We start from the raw sequence: 19,416 nt of genomic DNA, 5'->3' as shown, positions 1-19,416 counted from the left end.
ACACTTGCACAATCGACTAGAACAAGCGTTGAGTCAAGTTGTATATCCCAGAAAATTTATCGATTTGTTGTGTTGACCGCTACAGTACATCAAACTTCATTGATATTAAAGAACTATGAAAGTGAATTATAATGCTTCAATAACGTATAACGCAAGTAACATGAAAATACTTACGGTAAATTACGTTGGAGATCCGTGACTACAAAACTAAGATTTAGGTGGTACGTAGCAATAGAAAAAAATGTCAAGTGGTACGCAAACCGCACAAGTTTGAGAACCACTGCCTTAAAACATAGGGGTATAAATGATGAGAATTAAGTTGAAAGTGAAACGAAACGTGTCAGGGAAGAGGGAATAATGTGGTCCTGGCTAACTGCTGTTGGTCAATTAAACGGGACGATATTGCTGCCAGTCAGTTCCGAAAGTTACCATAAGTACATGTGTAGGCCTATACCTGATAACTTACAAATTTTAAAGATTTTTTTGTGTGTTGAATTTTGTTTGTTAGGAATGTCCACCTGTTCCATTTAAAATTAAATTCGAAATTTTGTTCTTGCAACAACGTTAATTCCAAATAAAATACTCAAAACCAGTTTCACTATAGTGTATACATATAGATTGTTTTTCAAATGTTGATGTACCATAACAGGAAAACTAGACGTGATACAGATAAACCGATTGCATTTTTGAAATCAGGGCACTAGAATTAGTCAAAATCAGTTAAAACATTACAGACACCAGTAAAAAAATATTTTTTTGTTGCCCAATAATTATTACGTCATAAACAGATAAGATTAATTGCTTAAAATTAGGAATTAATCTGGGCTTTTTGTGCGCCAGTATATGGTATGTGAACACACACACACACATATATATATATATGATATAAACCAATTTCTTTACATCATTATTTTTAAAACAAAAACAAGAAAACAATTGGCGGCCGTTGTGACAGAAGTATCTGCGATGCGGCCGTCGAAACAAAAAGGTTGTGCAGCCCTGCTTTAAAATGTAACCAAAGTTTATAGAAAAACTGTAAATAATGTTTTTTACGAATAATTTTTTTGTTGAATTGGACCCGCTAGTGGGCGTTTCAGCTAATTTAAATTCCCAATCCTTGCTGATTCAAACAATATTTTTGAGTGAATCAGTCGTGTGGAAGTCGACGGCTTGTTTCACTTGATTAATCGCGAAGCACTTTTGCCTTCAGGCGATTTATGCTCTGGTTTGTCTTGCTGGGCAATATTAACAAGTGTTTAACCAGCGGTTAAAGTTGAATAAGTTGCGTTGCTGTAAGAAACGGGTTTTGCCGATCCAGCCACGAAACTTGTATTATAATTGTGATAAAAGTGAAAACACAAAAAAACGTTTGCCTTACACGACACAGAATTAAAACAACTGGAGGATGAAAAATGAAAAATACAACAGAGATATTTCAAGCAAAGATGAATGCTGCATATGGTTTTTGCAACAGAATAATGTTTTGGTCAACACCTGCGACACCTCTGTGTTGTAACTTATAATGTTCCTTGCATACGTTCGATGTTAACAACAACGCAACATGTCTGCTATGCTGTCTTCGAACATGTATTTGTGGGGGTGCAAACAACCCCCCCCTGCCTCCCCGCGAACCGAAGTTGGCCTCACCTGTCGATTACGAACGATTCCCAAATTTTCCCTTGTTTGTAACAAACCCGAAAATGTCGAATCAATTTTTCTGGAACATTTAATTTTATTTGCGATTCTCGGCCGCCCGCTACCTTTCGACTGATGACGTAACCGCATTCCAGAACCGGCCAACGCAAGATGCCTGTATGACGTAACAAAGGAATGTCGAGTATGCGGAAAAGCGGCGAGAATTTGTTTCGCTTGGACGAGCATATCTTCACAAGCATTGATGTTGGGTGAATATTTGCGAAGTAAGAAGACTTGTACTGAAACGGTGTGAAGTTATGTGGTGGGATTTGCATTCAAACTTACTTCAAATCTTATTTGCTAATAATAATTTGTAATTCGAAGTAATATAATCAAAAACATAACTGACAGAGTACTTGCGTATGTAAAATACAACATGCAGACGTTTCAACAATCTCTGTTGTCATCATCAGTGCAAGTCATATTCTATACACATCAGTTCTTTGGCAGTTATGTTTATGATTAAATCACTCTTCAAGTCCATTTGTAGTATTCCTACGTAATTCAAAGTTTCACTGCAATTTCGTTGGTTTCAAGAAACATACAGATTTGTGGAATCAGATAATTATTAAAAGAAATAAAAGAAACCGATTTTAGAAGGTCGTCGGCAAAAGTAGCAAAGATCGAATTTGTTTTGTTCGCGAATAAACCCCCAATTATCGCTTATTACATCATAACGCGACGTCATTACAAGTAATTATGACGTCGCCCTCGGGATAACAGTTCTATCGTTTTTTGATTCACAAAAGTCACCGAAGTACACTTGGCGCACAGACTCACGTGATTCACATCCTCCAAGTAGGTCGGTTGTGAAAAGACCTTGAACATGTTTGTTACGGAACAATGTTAACAAACCCGTAACAATCAACGTAAAATATTTTTTCGCGACTCTACACGAATTTGTTCACCACAGGTCGTTGCAGCCTTTAACCAACGTCACAATGGTATCAGTTACGTCACAGTGAGATAACAAACTACTTCTATTATTTCACTCGACCCAATTTCAGTCAGACAAATTTTCGCATCGTCGCTACTTTTGTGACGTCACAATGGATATCCAAGGGGGAGGATAATTTTGCGCGTCAAGAATTTCGTCTCAAAGATTTATTGATTTGACGAGTTGAGTTTAAATATAAAAAGGGAAAATTGAGAAGTGGAATATTTTTTAAAAAACAGCTGATACTCTGATTGACAACGTCACAATGAACAAGTTTACGAGCGCCAGTGTGACGACATAATGACAGCAACAATTAAGGTTGTGGACTGAATGGGGTTGCGCCAAAAAGTAGGTGACATCATGTATTTGTCCGTTGCAGCCAAACTTAAGGTTTGCCGCGGGGCAGAGTCTCCTGTCAAAATCCGACATTTTCAGTTTTCCATTTAAACAGCTCTATGCGGTTTGTTATGACGTAACAATACGAGGGATTTTAGAGTGTCGGTTAAACAAACAAATCGAACGTTGCTGCTCTACAGAAGTCGGCGCATCTCGAGTCCCATTGTTACGCGTCAATAACTCGCCTGTTACAAAACAAGCCGTCTCTATCTGCTGGCATAATCACTTTGTTTCATCAGAAACCAAAGGTATTACCAACAAAATCCCAGTGATTATATCTCAATAGTTTTGATGTTTTTCAGTTACATTTTAATGATTTCATTTAGGAGTTTAACTTGTGAGTCGCGAGCTTGAATCAGGTTTGTGGAATTTCAGGAGAAAGCGACAAACAATCGGTGGTTTGTGATTTTGTAGAACTGCGATTGTTCGGTAACAGTCATTTACCTGTTGAGTCACCGATCGTTACGCTTGGCTGATCGCACCTTTAAAGGTTGTTGCGCTCATCATTGCGTAGCGAAGGCGCTTTCAGCCCGAGGTGACGCCGATTTTCTCCTCTCCATTTTTCTCTGAAAATTTCTTTTTTTTCTGGGCCTGGAAACTGAAAAGTAGCATAGTAGTTTTTGTTTGTTTGCCACATCAGAGATTGTTGAACCGTCTGCATGATGTATTCTATATACACAAGTAGTTGGGCAGTTATGTTTATGATTAAATTACTTTTTAAGTCTGAGTATAGAGTTCCTAAGTTTTTGTTGCAGTGCGATTTTATTCAAGGAATATGAATTACTTGTTAATATTATCAAAACGTTAACAGACTCACAGTTTACAATTATCCAAAAGTGACCAGATTCCGTGACAGGCGCATGTGTTCGACGTGATGTGCAATAGACCGAATCGACGGGACGCTTGACTGCGCACGGTAGAAGAAGGGGCGGATATAGAAAGTTAGAGTTGGTTTGAGCTGGGATTATGTCGGAGTAGAGTGTGGATGACCGCACCCATACTTGGACGGTAGAAGGCAGGTTAGATACTAACAACCAGACTGTGTAAACTGAGTTTTGGCAATATTGTGATAATGTTGTAGTTTTAGAAAGTTAAAAAGGTGAATTTAGTTAAAAAGACAGACAACATAGATTCCGTTGCATTGGTTTGTCCGGAATTTTGTTTTCATCACTTTCGTGGTTTCTAACTTCTCATGTTTCGATATTTGCCGACAAATGTTAAAATTTTTACCAAACTTGTTTTGAATCTATGAAGGGAATTTTGTTTTAAAACTTTTTATTTAAACAAGTTTTTAGCTCTGCAGCGATTGACGTGTTGTTTCAGATTTCGTTCAAATAATTTACAACTTAAATTAAAGTTTGTCATTCAATTTGTTTGAAAGCTTTTTGTGGTTGTAGAAAGTTTTCGTTGATAAGTGCGACCTACATTTCGCGGCCACATCGCAGATAGTAAACACCGATTAACTGAGATAAGTTTGTTGACAAAGATCGCCCAGCTAACATTCCTAACTAAATGTCAATATTTGGAATTCCACTTTTATTCGGGAAATAAAGTGAATTTTGCGCGGGATTTTCAACAATTCCAAAATTTCTAACCGATCGTAAATGTTGTTTGCTGGTGGTTGTACCCAGTGGTGGGATTCAACCGGTTCGCCTCGGTTCTATAGAACCGTCTCATGAAATTTTATGAGATCAGCGAACCGGTTAGCATTACTGGTTACTGTCAATGGACGTTTTGTAACAGAACCGGCTGAAAAACATGACTTTTGTGGTAGAACCGGCTGACAAAAAATTTGAATCCCACCACTGGTTGCACCGCGGCTTTGAAACAACGGATTGGACAGACAACATTATGACAACATAGATCATGAAGGACACTTCAAATTTAGTAATTATAATTCGTTCAGCTGTAAGGGTAAAATTTGTTTCAGAGCAAAATTGGCGATTGTTGACAGACAGATGCCTCGTGTTGTGTGGTTATTACGTCACAATCGATTCGGTTGTTTAATATTCCACAGGGATTGTTCCAGCAGCTGGTTACTTGTCACGCCTCGCTGATTGCGTTTGGTAATAACTTCAAACAATACCATTGATAGTGACGTCATAAATTAAACAATACCTTTAATAGTGACGTCATACATTAAACAATAGCATTAATAGTGATGTCATAAATTAAACAATACCTTTAATAGTGACCTCGCAATCCGGTATTTATCTGCGCATAAGTTAAAAATCGAAATTACAGATTCTCCTTTAAAATGTTCTCAAACCACGTTGCAAATCTTGTGACGAAATAATCAAGTTGGTGTGAAAGCGCGCGCGACGCGTTATCCTGCAATTCGAGAAGTAAACCCTTTATACTCTACTTGTTACGTTACAATGACGTATTGTGAAAGATTTTTCGCGCGCTTGTAAAGTTCCAAAACACACAGTAAGCAGAACATCGGACAAAGACAGTTAAATGGTGGGTTTGTGGCGTCGGTTGTGTGTGGGACGAAGTTTCATCCAGCCCACTCAGTCACAAGCCTTCCATGCCATGCTGAATCGGTTCAAGGTGTTGCAACGTTCCCCCACTCCCCCTGAAACTAGGCTAAGTCGTCCCGCTGTGTAACGACTTTCCAGTTCTTGTGACCAAAGTGCGAAGTGGGTCATTAAGTTACACAAAGGTCAACAGTTCACCGACCCGCTTCAATTATCACCTAACAATGAATTTAAACCTGATTGAATTTGTTCATTTGTTGTAAAACAAGATTTCAACACTAGGTTAAAATATTGTGTTTTAATTTTTTACCAATATCTATTTGTGACCTCATAGCTGTTTCGGGGAAGCCTTAAATTTATCGTGGAAAATGTCCATTTTCGATTTTCATTTCAACCAAGCAACGATTTTTTTAACAGGTTTTCGATGTTTGCATTGTCGAGTCATAGTTGTCTTATGTTTAACTGTTTCTACAATTTCATTTTCGCTATGACATCATAAAGATTGTTCAATGTTGTAACGCTGTTTTGATCAAACAAGTCATCAACCAGTGTTACATGAAATCGTATGTGAGAAAGGGATTAAGTGAATCGAGTTTCAATTGAATCATCAGTTTCTTGCCAGAAATGATTGTACACCAAACACTTGTTTTTAGGAACTATTAACACTTTTTAAATCACAATTTCTTATTTCAACAGGTGTTAAGTTTTTGCAAAATAGTTTGTTTGTTAAAATATTCATCATGATTGGAAGATTTTTGATCGTTGCTGCTATTTGCGTCATCGGTAAGTTGTTGTGTTTCTAATATTATATGATTTAGATGGGATTGTTGCAAACCGACTTGAAACAGTCCCTCACATCCTCCTCACACACTGTGTTCGCGAACCGTGCTGGGAGTGGTGGTTGTGTTTTCTTATCGCCCGCACCGAGCATTGGAATGTTCCACGCGTTGTGCGCTTGCCTGTGGAGCGCACTCAACTAGAACGATACGCTGCAGTGAATGCAACTATACGTTCCTGTAACAAACAACCGCCTCGTGCATACTACAAAGTGTGGTGGAAACATTTTCCTCACGTTTCGGCCAGAATTGAAAACGTCCCACAACGGTGTAAGCATGTTCCGCATTCTGCCTTCGGGCTATTACAGGATTCACTTAAACCTCTTGTTTGATGGATCGCGAAAGTGATGCGCGAACGTACCACGGTGCTGTTCCACTCCACAGCAGTCTGCGCCAGATTAAACTCTGTGAGTTAAACAACCAGTTGCTCCACCACAGCCTGAAACCAACCAGCCAGTTTTTAGGGTTTTTCAATGACTTTTAACTTTCCTGGCTGCAAGATATCATCCAATGTAGATTTGTCGCAAACGTACAAGCCCGTATTTGTTAGATATGACGAAACAGTCGCGTGTGTGACGACACAATTACAATTGTTTGGTCATCAAAGTGCGAATTGACTTAACCTACTGCGAAGAACTTTCACGTTAGTTTGCTAATTCAAAGACGCGGGAAGCCGGTGCCTTTGTGACAATAACAACGTAACAGATGCAATGTGACGTCACAAACAAATTGACGGATCGAATTGTTAGATATCGAATCGATTTTTATTTGGTCGTGAAGTTCCTTATCGTGTGACTCGTGTCGGTTTCCGTTGTAAACAATGGCCATTGACGGGATTGTTAACAAAGCGGTGACGTAACAATCGGTTTCCTGTCGCCTGTAGTTTGATTCTGACGTCATAATAGTAAAATTGAGATGCAAATATTTGTTCCCACAAAAAATCTTCAGGAAACATCCTGTCAGGTGAAATATCGGAAGTTTGTGAATGAAAGTCGTAGCAGCCTTTGAATGTGACGTAACAATGCTAGTTGGTAGTTTGGAATGCCTGAATTGTTAAACAAGCGGGATTACGTTGCGAGAGTCGATCAAGTTAACTACCATGCCGCTGTGGACGTTACTTGCCTCAGGCGCACCGGATTGCGCAAAACTGAATTCCTGAGTTGCCCTGTTTGTTGTTTGTTGCTTAAATCGCTTGTTTGGACGAGAATTGTGTCTACGACGGCCCAACCATGAGAGCCAACAATGCTTTCTACGGTAAATTCGTACCAGGACAAAAATGTATGAGGAAATTGCTTCTCTAATAAAACTTTACGGTCAAATAAAACATGCGCAATGAAGCGGAACCAGCTCTGTGAAGCAGATTGTTTACATAAAGCAGTGAAGTGGAACGGACCACGTTAAATAACTCCCAATGCTTTTTAGTGTGCCGAGAGTTTGATTGTTGCAAAAACTTATTATTCCATTGAAACGCGTGCAACGATTATGCTGAATTTAACATAGACTTCCGGTTCATTGTGACATCAAATTTCCAATTGTTACACAATTAAAACAACAATGAGAAAGATCTAAAGTTAAAAAATGGTATTTGTGTTCTTAATTGTTTCGTCATCGGCGCTTAAACAAATTTAAACAAAATATTTAAAATTTAATCTATACATCTTGAATTAAATCTAGATTTTAATATTATGGGGTGATATAGCAAAATATGTTGAACACCATGAATTGATGGCTATCCCAGCATTGTGATGAAACAGTATATCGATTGTTAGTTGGCACAACGCTTTTTACGTCCCAGACAACTGTTGATGGGACAATCTGGCTGATTTAACATCTGTTCTAGAATTAATCGCTCCACTGGGGGATTGAGTGAAACAATGGCCTCTTTCGTGACGAAATAATGCATGTAGCGATTAATTAATTCCATGTAAAATTGACCTGATCGCGTTAGCCATTGTGACGTATGGTTGAACAATCAATGTTACAATCTGACCTCTTTCGTTTTGTTGATGAAACAAATCGATGATGAAATTTATTCATCCGTTGTTTGTCGCAAGGGAAAATTGGGGCGCAATGCATTGTGTCATCATATTATGACATCACAGTCCCAGTGTATCTGAATTATTTATTTGAACTTGCAGTTGGACTGCGATATGATGCAACAAACAAATTATTCTTCGGACAATGCTAGATATTTGCCCCCTGTTTTGATAATTCAGTTTTAGCGCCACGTATATTTCCTGCATTCCTTCAAATGCGAATTAAAACAGGAGCGAAGATAATTCTACGTCACATGTGGTCTGGGCGCGAACGTTTTGCGCAGACTTAAATAATTGATAACCAACAATCGATATTTTTCCCCTCTGTAGCTTGTCTGATGCAACCTACCCAATCTATATTTGACAAATTGATTTTTTCATTTGCATTTAAACTATTCCCTGAGGTATTTGTTTTTTAAATTAAGTCGCTTTGTGCGTTCCTGTATCTGTATTGATGCCACGAACTAAACAACATTCTGGTCGAACACAATACAAAGGACTTCTCTGATAATATAAACACCACAATGAAATATACACAACCTGCTGTTGCGTTCTACTGAAAATAAACACAATGTGTAGATTAGCCTTAATGTTATTCCGTGCGAAGCAATCGCCACAAATAGCATTGAAATATAAATACATCAAATAGCAAATACAAACAAATTAGCAAAAAATAAAAAAAGCATTAAGTTACAGATTTAAATTCACAACAGTGTATCACTTAAAAAACTTTTGTTGGTTTTAAAATGACAATTCTTGTCTTTTTTGTTGCAGGATGCCAAGCTGCTGATATTACTCTGATGCTGAAAAACGTTTCAGTTTATGAAGGAGAGACTGCAACTGTGCCTTGTGACTATGTTACCTCGCTCGGTGAGTGTTTAAACGTTTTCTTGCTCAAACACTTTGCAACTTGCTGAAGTTTCGTGCACTGTACCAGTCGCATTCAGTGTTATTTACCCTGATGAAGACGACTTGTATAGGACGTTGAAACGTCGGAATAAAATTACATTGCTAGAAAAGCTCTGTTAACTTGGTTCGTAAATATATAAGCATTCAGTGTTATTTACCCTAATGAAGGCGACATGTATAGAACGTCGAAATGTCGGATTAAAATACAATTGCCAGACGAGCTCTATAAAAATGATATTATGCCTGGCAGCAAAAGCTTATATACGTAGAATGCGGTAATTTCCCTGTTTTTCAATTAATGATGTTTATTTTCCCAGACACATCCGTTCCTCCGATCATCAGGTGGCACCAGCTGGACGGAGTCGACAGGAAGAGACTTTACATTTTCAAGAAAGGCGACGAGAATTTGACTGGACGTGATGCTTCGGTGTCACGTGATCTACAGATCGGACCCAACGGGGAATTGATCGTGAGTGTTTTGTCACATGACCTTTTTATACTATTTTAGTTTTGCTGCATTTACATGCTTGTGCATTGGTTCCAGTGGTGGGATTCAAATTTTTAGTCAGCCGGTTCTATCATAAAAGTCATATTTTTTCTGCCGGTTCGGTGACAAAAAGTCCATTGACAGTAACCAGTAATGTTAACCGGTTCGCTGATCTCATAAAATTTCGTGAGACGGTTCTATAGAACCGGTGCGAACCGGCTGAAATCCACCACTCACCGGTTCTGCTCCTGCTGTAGTTTTTTTTTATAACCTTCTGTTTTTTTACCAGATTCCCAACACTACCTTAGCAGACAACGCACTCTTCAACCATCTGAGTTGCGAAGTTGAGTTCGGAGTTGCAGGGACCGCTGAAGATTCGCTCACTTTCATAGTTGCGAGTGAGTTTCTTAACTGACAGTTGCACGTGAAAGATTATGAGCCCAGCTAACGTATTGGTTAACCATTATACTTTCGAAAACTTAAAAAACCACCATAAACCGCGCAACCTATGTTTGTTACCTTGCCTACACGATACGGTGGAAAAATGGCAAAAACGATAAAATAGAACTTCGGTAATAAATAGCCCAGCTAACGAATCGTTCCGACCCTTAAAACCCCACGTGATCCTCGCAACCTAATGGTAAATGCCCACCGCGGAACTTTGTTAAGAACGATCAGTGCCCTAATATGTTTGTTGCGTTGCGTCCAGTTACGGTGGAAAAATGGCAAAAAAAGATAAAAATAGAACTTAATAATAAGTAGACATAGGTAGTTGTGATGAATGAAGTAACAAAATTGTATATTTTTTAGGAAAGGCCTCAGTTGATCCAGTCACGAATCCAGACAAGACGAATTTCGTGATGAACGGCGATTATCAGATTATTGGAAATTGTGTCAGCGATTTTGCCTATCCGGAACCAATACTGGAGTTCTATAAAGGTTTGCTGATAAGATTTATCTTCAATCGATGTGAAACTAGGAACCGGTTCCCGACACTTAAACATGTTATGAAGCACAAAACTTTGTGCATGTTTCAGATAAATTTTGTTGTTAATCTTCCTGAGCATTTTTTTGTCTCTGCAAACTTATTCTGTTCTTATGCTTTTTGCCCTTGTGCTGTAGTTTAGGTTAAAGTAGTTCTAACCCACTTTGTATTAATCACTTTGCATGCTATACTCTCCCTTTAACGTGATTTTTCATTGATAGTTTTGTAATACTGACAAACTTTGTGTAGAACCGCTTAGATTCGGTTAAAGCCATTGGTTCCCAACCTTTATCGACGAGTCTCTCACTTTACAATTCAAAACATTTCCATTCCTCCCCAATAGACTACATAGTAGATTCTAAAACATTAGAAGATCCTTTAAAATTGGGTCTTTTATTAACTTCACATGTTATATTGCCAGAGCTGAAGTGTCTATTAACAAACCAGATGTAAATACTAAAGTAAATTCCTCTCCTCAAGTTTTAAAAATCAACTTTTTAGAATTCCTCCCTAATACACTGCATAGTAGATCCAAAACATACAAAGATCATTTTAAATTAGGCCTTAGGTGTCTGTTTAAAAACCACATGCAAAAATTGGAGTAAATTTCCCCCGTTTAAGTTTTAAATTTCCTCCCTTGTGAGGAATTCCTCCCCGGGTTTGGGAACCACTGGTTCAAGTTCAGCTGCTTATATGTTTTCTCACTTTTGCACTCAACTAAACTGGTGACTGCTTGCAACTAACCCTATGTTTTGCTTTCTTTCTTTCCCTGCAACCCGCGCACTTCTAATGCTTAGGAACCAAACTTCTGCAAACAACCAGCGAAAACGGTGAGTCATGCTTCGGTGCACATAACCTACGTCATAATACTCTCGGTCGCCACCTACTGACCTTTAAAACTATTTTTATATCTTAATTGTGGAATTATTTTTCTTGTTTCGAAAGCTGTGTTTTTTGTGGGCAGATAACGCGCTACTGTTGTCTCCAACGAATTGTTGTAGTGAGTTGACTAGCACGCTTTGTGCAATCAACCGTACATTGATATTATAAGGTGTTTAGGTTTGTTTTTCAAGTTTGACGATTTGTAACATTCGGTTTTGACCCTGCATGATGTTTTAATGCTCGTTGTAGCTACGCAGGAATAAGCCGTGTGGAGTAAATATGTTTACAATGAAATTATTAGTTGTGTTGTGGTTCATGTTCCGGGTTGAATACAGTTGCTTTTACCGCTAAAACACTTTGTAACACGGGTCTAAAATCCGTGTTAACATTTAGGAAATATGAAAGTTGAACGCGCTCCGGTCCAAGGTTTTCTTTCCGGGTTTACTGAAGGAAAACAAAGCACCAAAACACCTGACGGGTTGACCGTAAGTCGAACATATTGTCATAAACTAGATAGTTCAGCGAAATAATGACTACTCTATATTTGCCAGATTAAAGTTCAGGATACACTGTTGGTTAATCTCACAGGGGCGGATGACAACGCACAGTATTCTTGCGTGGTGAGTAAACGTGGTCATAATTTTGTGTTTCAAACTGTTTTATTTGTTTGATCGCAATACTAAGAGATGTATCATTTTATAAAACAGACGTTTTGACAAATACAATTGTCGCCGTAAGTGAAAATATAATGTACAAGCGGGAACAAGCGCGTTATATACACAGTTGATATGTTTCTTGTTTTTTTCTGTGCATATAACGCGTCTTTAGGGCTGATGCCAGTAATAAACAGTAATGAAATGAAATTTTTTTTTTTTTACATTGCTGGCAATTTGATTTTATTAAAGCTACTGTTTAGTCCGTGTCTTGTGTACCTGAACACTGAGAGAGTTTCTTGATTTTCAGGTGAGGAGTGGAATCAATAACGAATTTGTCCAGAACGTTTCTTTCCCACGAATCCGAGTCACTTGTAAGGGTTTGTTGTATTTTCTCAACTTAAACCTGTTTTTGTTTATGTAAGCTATTGCTATCAGGCATAATATCGAGTTTATAGAGCTCTTCTGGCAAACGTACACTTCTTTACCCTAATGAAGACGACCTGTAGAGGATGTCGAAACGTCGGAATAAAAACTAAAATACATTTGTCAGAAGAGCTGTATAAACTTGATGTTTTTGTTTGTAATGCGAGTTAATTTGCACAAAAACATTTCAACGTTTAAATCATATTTTGTTGCAGATCCCACCACATCGGTGGTTGTCACGGGAGACAAGAATCCAGTCAAAGCCGGAGACACACTCACTCTGACGTGTGCACCAAACGGGAACCCCGATCCCATCATTTCCGAGTGAGCTGATCAGACATGGTTCAAACCAGCAGGGGGCGCCCAACTGTCCGCGCGCTGTAGAGCCCTGGTTTCAAATATTCATGTTTAACTTTGACCTTACGTAGAAAATGAGTTCAGCCATGAAAATTACTGGCTATGTCGATGTTTAGAGAATACAACGACCCAATCTAGTTTTGATAAATGTTTAAAGTTGCTTTCTTTTTAAACTTAGCAGATTATAAATAAGCTAATGCTGCCAGGCATAATATCAAGTTTATAGAGCTCTTCTGGCGATTGTAGTTTTATTCCGACTTTTAGCAGATTATGTTAAATGCACGCTTTACCTGCTTGCTTTGAATCATCCACAAACATATTATGAACCCTTAAATCCTTTCCAGCTTCGGTGGTCAGCAAACTTCAGAATATCAGGTAAAAGTGTCGAAGACAGATGATGGACAAGTTGTAACGTGCACAGCTGGAAACGGACTTGGCCAGTCGATTACTGGATCCTACACAGTTTCAGTAGCTTGTAAGTTTCACACGAAATTTAAGTTGAAATGTTTTTCCGGGGTATATTTTTTGTTAGAAAATTTCACTTAAAACTGTGTACTGTTATACTTTCATTCTGACAGTTGGTTTGGTACAAACTTAATCTTGTATTGGAGATCCTATGCAATAAAACATAGCAAATGTAACGTTTTGTTATGCAAACGTAACACAATTAGTTTAATCTACAACCCTTTATTACCTCACAATGCTTTGATTCTAGATCTGGATTCTCCAACTGTCACTGGAAGTGAAACTGTAAGGAAAGGATCCCCCATAAACCTTCAGTGCGATGCGATGTCCAACCAACAGGTCAACTACATGTGGAGCAAGGACGGTGCCGATTTAAATGTCAAACAAGGTAAAATAAACTAAAGTAAAAAACAAGGTACAAAGCAATATTTCTGTTGAGTTAAAGAATGGATTTATAATGCTTTTTGCCTGTTTCTTATGAAACAGTCTAAAACTCAACTGATCAGAAGCAAGAATCTTCATTTTTACATTCTATTGTCTGCGGAAGATTCCTTAAATAACAAAACTGTTTCAGACTAGAGACATAATACAGTGTTGTACAATAACTGCATAATCTCCCCCTTGCAACATATTCATGTAGTTTTATATTTTCACAGCCACCTATTCATTGAACGACGCTGACTTCATGGACAGTGGGATGTACAAATGCACAGCAACCACCGCAGCCGGACACGAAGAGCATTCGAGCAGACAAGTTACTGTAAATGGTGAGTTCCCAAGTCATTACCACAATTTGTTCACGAAATCATCAACAAAATGTTTTTTATCACCCGAGCAGTATTGTACACGACCTTGCTATCACTGCGTGTTTTATGTGTCATCGCCCTTGTTGCTTTATAACAACTTTGGGTTTTCAATTTATATCATTACCCTGATGAAGGCGTCTCATATGGCACATCGAAACGTCGGCATGTTATAATAAAAACTGCTGGTAGAGCTACAAAGTTGTAAATACATTATGCTTGGCAGCAACAGTTGATTTAACAAAACTTCTGTTTCCTCAGGAATCGAATTTTACGGCAGTGATGTAAAGAAGTCGGGTGACATGGCTGTGCTCAGTTGCACTTTCCTCTCAAATCCCGGACCGAAGATTGTTTGGATGCGGGTCGGATCAGATGTACAAAGTAGGTTGTGTTGTGAAGTTTCGTTTAACTCGAGTAAGATGTAAATCGGTGCTCTTCAACCGGTGTGCAAATCAGGCATTTTTTGAGAGCTCCGCTCAGTTTAATTGACATGATGAAATGCATAATGATTTTTCACATCGCTTTGTACCTCATTTAAGTAAACAGGGTACATGAGTTCGTCACAACAACTTTAAGGGTTCACCACACCAAAAAATGTTGAAGAGCACTGATCTAAACCATGTGTGGTGAAATTTTATACGAAAGAAAAACACAAGACAAGTTTGTGTCTTGTATTTTGGCAAAACTTGATATGCTTAACAATGTATCTACGTTTGTTAACTTTTAGTGCCGGGATCAAACTCTTCAAGTAACAAGGACAGTTTCACAAGCTATTTGTCTGTGGGACCTCTGGACAGCTCCTTCAAAGAAGCTGAGTACACGTGCAAAGCCAGTAATGAAGCTCTTCCTTCGCAAATCGCTCAGGAAACTCTTAACTTGAAAGGCATCGGTGAGCTACTTTCAGAAATATCACTTAATTAGCTTGTTGTTTGTATTTGATAATTTCAAACTTAGCAGGTGGTAATTAAATGAAAGTTGGTCACAATTGTTAAGACAAAAACAGTATCCACTTACACAACGGTCGATTCTATTTGGCCGAGGGTTTTATACATTGGGTTTTAGATTATATTGATGTAGAGAACATGAATCATCGGGAAACTGCTTTTGTACGGTTGATTTCATTTCAAACAAGTCTATGTTTTTTTTACTTACACAACATACACAAAGTTGTTAATTAACTCTCAAACTTCGAAACTAATGGTTTTATTCTAAATTAAAGCAATATTGCAAAGCCCAACGGAAGGAGGTGAATTTTTGTGGCATGATTTGCAGTTGTGTGTTTGTAATTTGTTTGTGATTATTATTATTAGCTGTCACGGCCCCAGTGTTGCGTGAAAGGGAAACTAAAAATCCAGGTGAAATTCGTGTCACATAAAACTCCATTGTGGCCCAATCATTGATTTTAAATGTTTGATATCATGGCTGGAACAAAACAACACGTGCATGGTGTGTAGTATCATGTTTTCACGTCGTTATGTCAACCTTCAAGTTTTTGTTGATAAGATTAACACTCTTACTCTTGTTGCCATAATCCATGAAAATCATATGTCGTTAAATTTGGAGCTATAGAAAACATATTTTTTTGCTTTGTGTTTTTAGAAGTCCCAGAAGAATCGTCGCCACCAATTGCGGGAATTATTATCGGGATTCTGGTGGCTTTGTTGGTCGTTGCAATAATTTTGGCTGTTCTTTACAACAAAGGAATTATTTGTAAGTTCTAGCAGCATAATTATTTGGTTTCCATATTTTGTTCTCAAACTTTTTTATTGTCGCGCCAAATGGCAGTTTTTTAAGTGTGTAGGGAGCCACAAAAAACAAAACCTTGAGAAAATCACTAAAGATTATTACCTTGAAAGCTAACATAGCATGCTTTGGTGGTTTTCTGAGGTTTGATACGAGCCGCAAAAGAGTGGTTGAGAACCTCATGCGGCCCTGAGTGTCGCGGTTGAGAATCACTTACTTTCGATATTTGGTTTGTGTTTAATCCAGTGGTTCTCAAACTTGTTTTGTTGCGACGCCTCTGGAAACGTTTTCTGGACTTGCGACGCACCAGCAAACAAAAGTTAAAGTTTGTGTTTAACCCGATCATCTTTACAGGCAAAAGCGATGAGAAAGGTGATGAGAACGCTGAAGATATCGCCGTCGACATCAATAAAGACGAATCGCCGGACGATGCTGAATCAGGTATGTATCTCGCCGCACGTGGGCGTGCTTGCACTAAGTTTATCTACGTAGAGCTACGAACGTAGGAACTCACTGCAGCCAGGTTTGGGAATTTCCGGTAGGTGACGCAACGGAGCATAGGCGTTTACGGTGACAATACTGGCTAAGTCACCAAATTCAGCAAATTGCTTACTCAGCAATTATTGTTGCCGTAAACGCCTATGCTCCGTTAGTAGCCCTAGTAGCTCGGAAATGCCCAAACCTGGCTACTGTTAGTTCTTATGTTAGTGGCTCTATCTAACCGTCGGTGTGTAGATGATTTAACCGGGACCGGTCGTTTTTCTCATGGAGACAAAATTTTGGTTTGGATCTGTTTCCAACCTATTTTGTCTCCTGCTATTTAGCAACCCCGTTTTTGGCATGAACTCTTTGAGATTTTAAACAAGTGCAAATATGTTTCAGGTCGCAAACCGGACAACGAGGAGGAGAAACTGATGAACGGAAATGACCAGGTGAGTTTTTTTTCGTTTGTCAACATGTCGTAACGCTCCAGCGTTTTTGGTCCGGAACCGAACAGTTAACCAAAATATAATTCTAAAAACTATATTTCCCTTTTTTGGGTGTTATGAAATTTTATTGTGGCTCAAATCTCGTTAAACATCCGCCAATTTTAGAAATACTTCCTTTTAAGCAATTATTTGTGACTTATTTAAACACAGATTAAACATAGCATAGGTTTACACTTTACCTAAAGTCATTTTTCTTCTAATTGACTTTGATTATCATGTGTAGCTTTTAAAGACATTAAACGACAGACTGAAACACAATAATAATTGAAAATATGTATAATCCCAAATGAATATTTCTAGTAAAATGTATTTTGATCAAAGAGTCCATTCAGCATTACAAATACTTTTTGTTTTTAGTGAATGGAATTGGAACAACTGAATGTAAAAAGGCGGGAACCGATTTAGCGAGCAAAACCCATTCTTCCCTCCACGTGTTCGCCAAGCTATTTTCCCGCCTAAAACCTATGCATTCAAATCATAGGAAAGTTTTTCACGGTCGCCGAAAAACTTGTTTAGATGCCCAAATATTTTCTGGGTGGTACAAATAACTAACCCATCATTTGGTGAATTCAGATGCCATTTATTTTGATGTAAATATTGTTTTATCGTCTTTTCTTATTTTTGTTACTTACACGCAAAGGAATCAAACGTTTTTTCGTCAAAATTTACCTATGGTAGCCGCTAGTGGGCGTCCTACAAAGTTTCAAAGTTATTTTCCAGAAAACTTTTGAATTTCTTGCGAATTTGTACATTTGTTTGATAAAAACGCGCACATGTCACTAATTGCATCATTGTGACATCATACACACTCTAGGCCTTCTCATGCCGTTATTACATCACAATGCATACGATTGTGAGCTAACACATGTTTCTGTATGTTTTACACAATGAAGTTGTTCGCATTATTGCACTGAAATATTCTGGAGTCTGTAATTAACTTTTTACTTGTTCAGCTACTATATTGACATTGCAACGTAACAATCATTCATTCTTGTGCCAATTATTTACCGGTTATGTATTAACAACACTTTCGTGATGTCACAATTATAACTGTGACGTAGAATGCTAACATGAATTTAATTGAGACGGCAATTGACGAGTTACAAATACAAGCACAGGAATCAATGCATGAATTTGGTAGATTGCAGGTTAAATACGTTGCTTAGACTCATCACTGCCTTGCCTTTGCGAAGTTGTTAATATGATAATTACGTGAACAAGTTTATTCTTGCAGTTGTGTAACTTTAAGCGTTTGTCTTACACTACATTTACATACGTTAAGTCTTTTTCAACATGGCGGTCGCGAGGATCGATTATGCGCTCTACAAAAACTCTTATTTATTACTTCTATAGCAGGGCTTGCTCGGCAGTTTGATTTAGAATGTTTCGTCGCAAACGTGTAATAATAAAAATTAATCAACAAAATCTTTTGACACAAATAAAGTAGTAGGCCAGAGTCGACGCGATGCGGTACTTGATGAAACCAAAGTCTTCATGTAAACTTTGGAGAAAACGATTAAGCAAATGTAGTTTCGCATGTGATTAAGCAGTAGAGGCAGGCGTCTTATTGTAGTGAAAATTCCCAAATGAGTCTACACTTCGCATAGCATAGATTAGAATGTTTAGAATTACCGATCTATATAGGATCTAGGCATGCGCAACATGTGGTGAAGATTCGAATACCCCATTTATTCGATTGTAAGCCGCGACTTATAATTACCCTAACGTTTGTGCTGCTAATAATCGTGGGTGGCTTACATTTTAATATCATACCGATACTATTTACACACTTATGCTTTTTGCGTAATTCGAGTTTAAAGTTAGTTCGCATGTACAGATTATACGTAGACATACGTTTTGCTGGGTACAGTTATAGTTATCGACGGGACAAATATGGGCAAACAGTTATAATACACAACAACAGAAAGATGTATTAATGAAACAATATTATCTAACATCTGAACATGCGTCTTCCAAACGAGGGCGGCTTTCAATCGTGTAAACGTGTGAACTGTAAATAGGTGGTCGTGATATTTTGCAAAAAATAAACTTGAATCGGTGTGAACTTCCGGAATCGAGTGCAAATAAAACAAGACAAGTTAGAAAATGTAAATTTTGTGAAATCTTGTTTTCTGGCCTGGAAACAAACAAACAGACAGTCAGTCAGTCACATTTCCCTAGTTTGTAAACAAATTGGGTTCCAGTTTTACCGTCTAAGACTCTAAATTCGCCAGGTTTAGATTTAGATAAACGTTGTACAGCATAGCACTAGTCCAGTCCAGGCTGTAGGGGTGCACTACAATACTGAATACTACACCCGTATAGACGAGTTTGTGC

At 38.1% G+C, this 19,416-nt stretch overlaps 1 protein-coding gene across 1 annotated transcript; it reads left to right on the top strand.

Moving 5' to 3' along the window:
• The first annotated feature begins 6,184 nt into the window (after nucleotides 1-6,184).
• On the top strand, nucleotides 6,185-18,204 carry LOC145212164 (CD166 antigen homolog). The gene is made up of 20 exons (XM_080080205.1): nucleotides 6,185-6,291; nucleotides 9,155-9,250; nucleotides 9,607-9,758; nucleotides 10,066-10,174; nucleotides 10,587-10,715; nucleotides 11,559-11,591; nucleotides 12,037-12,128; nucleotides 12,195-12,263; nucleotides 12,607-12,670; nucleotides 12,938-13,046; nucleotides 13,424-13,554; nucleotides 13,795-13,932; nucleotides 14,201-14,311; nucleotides 14,609-14,728; nucleotides 15,075-15,236; nucleotides 15,567-15,593; nucleotides 15,947-16,057; nucleotides 16,445-16,531; nucleotides 16,973-17,022; nucleotides 17,437-18,204. Exons 1-20 carry the CDS (start codon nucleotides 6,249-6,251, stop codon nucleotides 17,437-17,439), a joined length of 1,836 nt encoding a protein of 611 aa, XP_079936331.1. The 5' UTR covers nucleotides 6,185-6,248; the 3' UTR covers nucleotides 17,440-18,204.
• The last annotated feature ends 1,212 nt before the right edge of the window (nucleotides 18,205-19,416 follow it).

Source organism: Phallusia mammillata, chromosome 2 (assembly GCF_965637545.1).
Source record: "Phallusia mammillata chromosome 2, kaPhaMamm4.hap1.1, whole genome shotgun sequence".
NCBI classification, from domain to species: Eukaryota; Metazoa; Chordata; class Ascidiacea; order Phlebobranchia; family Ascidiidae; genus Phallusia; species Phallusia mammillata.
The sequence above is the reverse complement of the archived record's forward strand: the minus strand, read 5'-3'. Positions and strand labels throughout refer to the sequence as shown.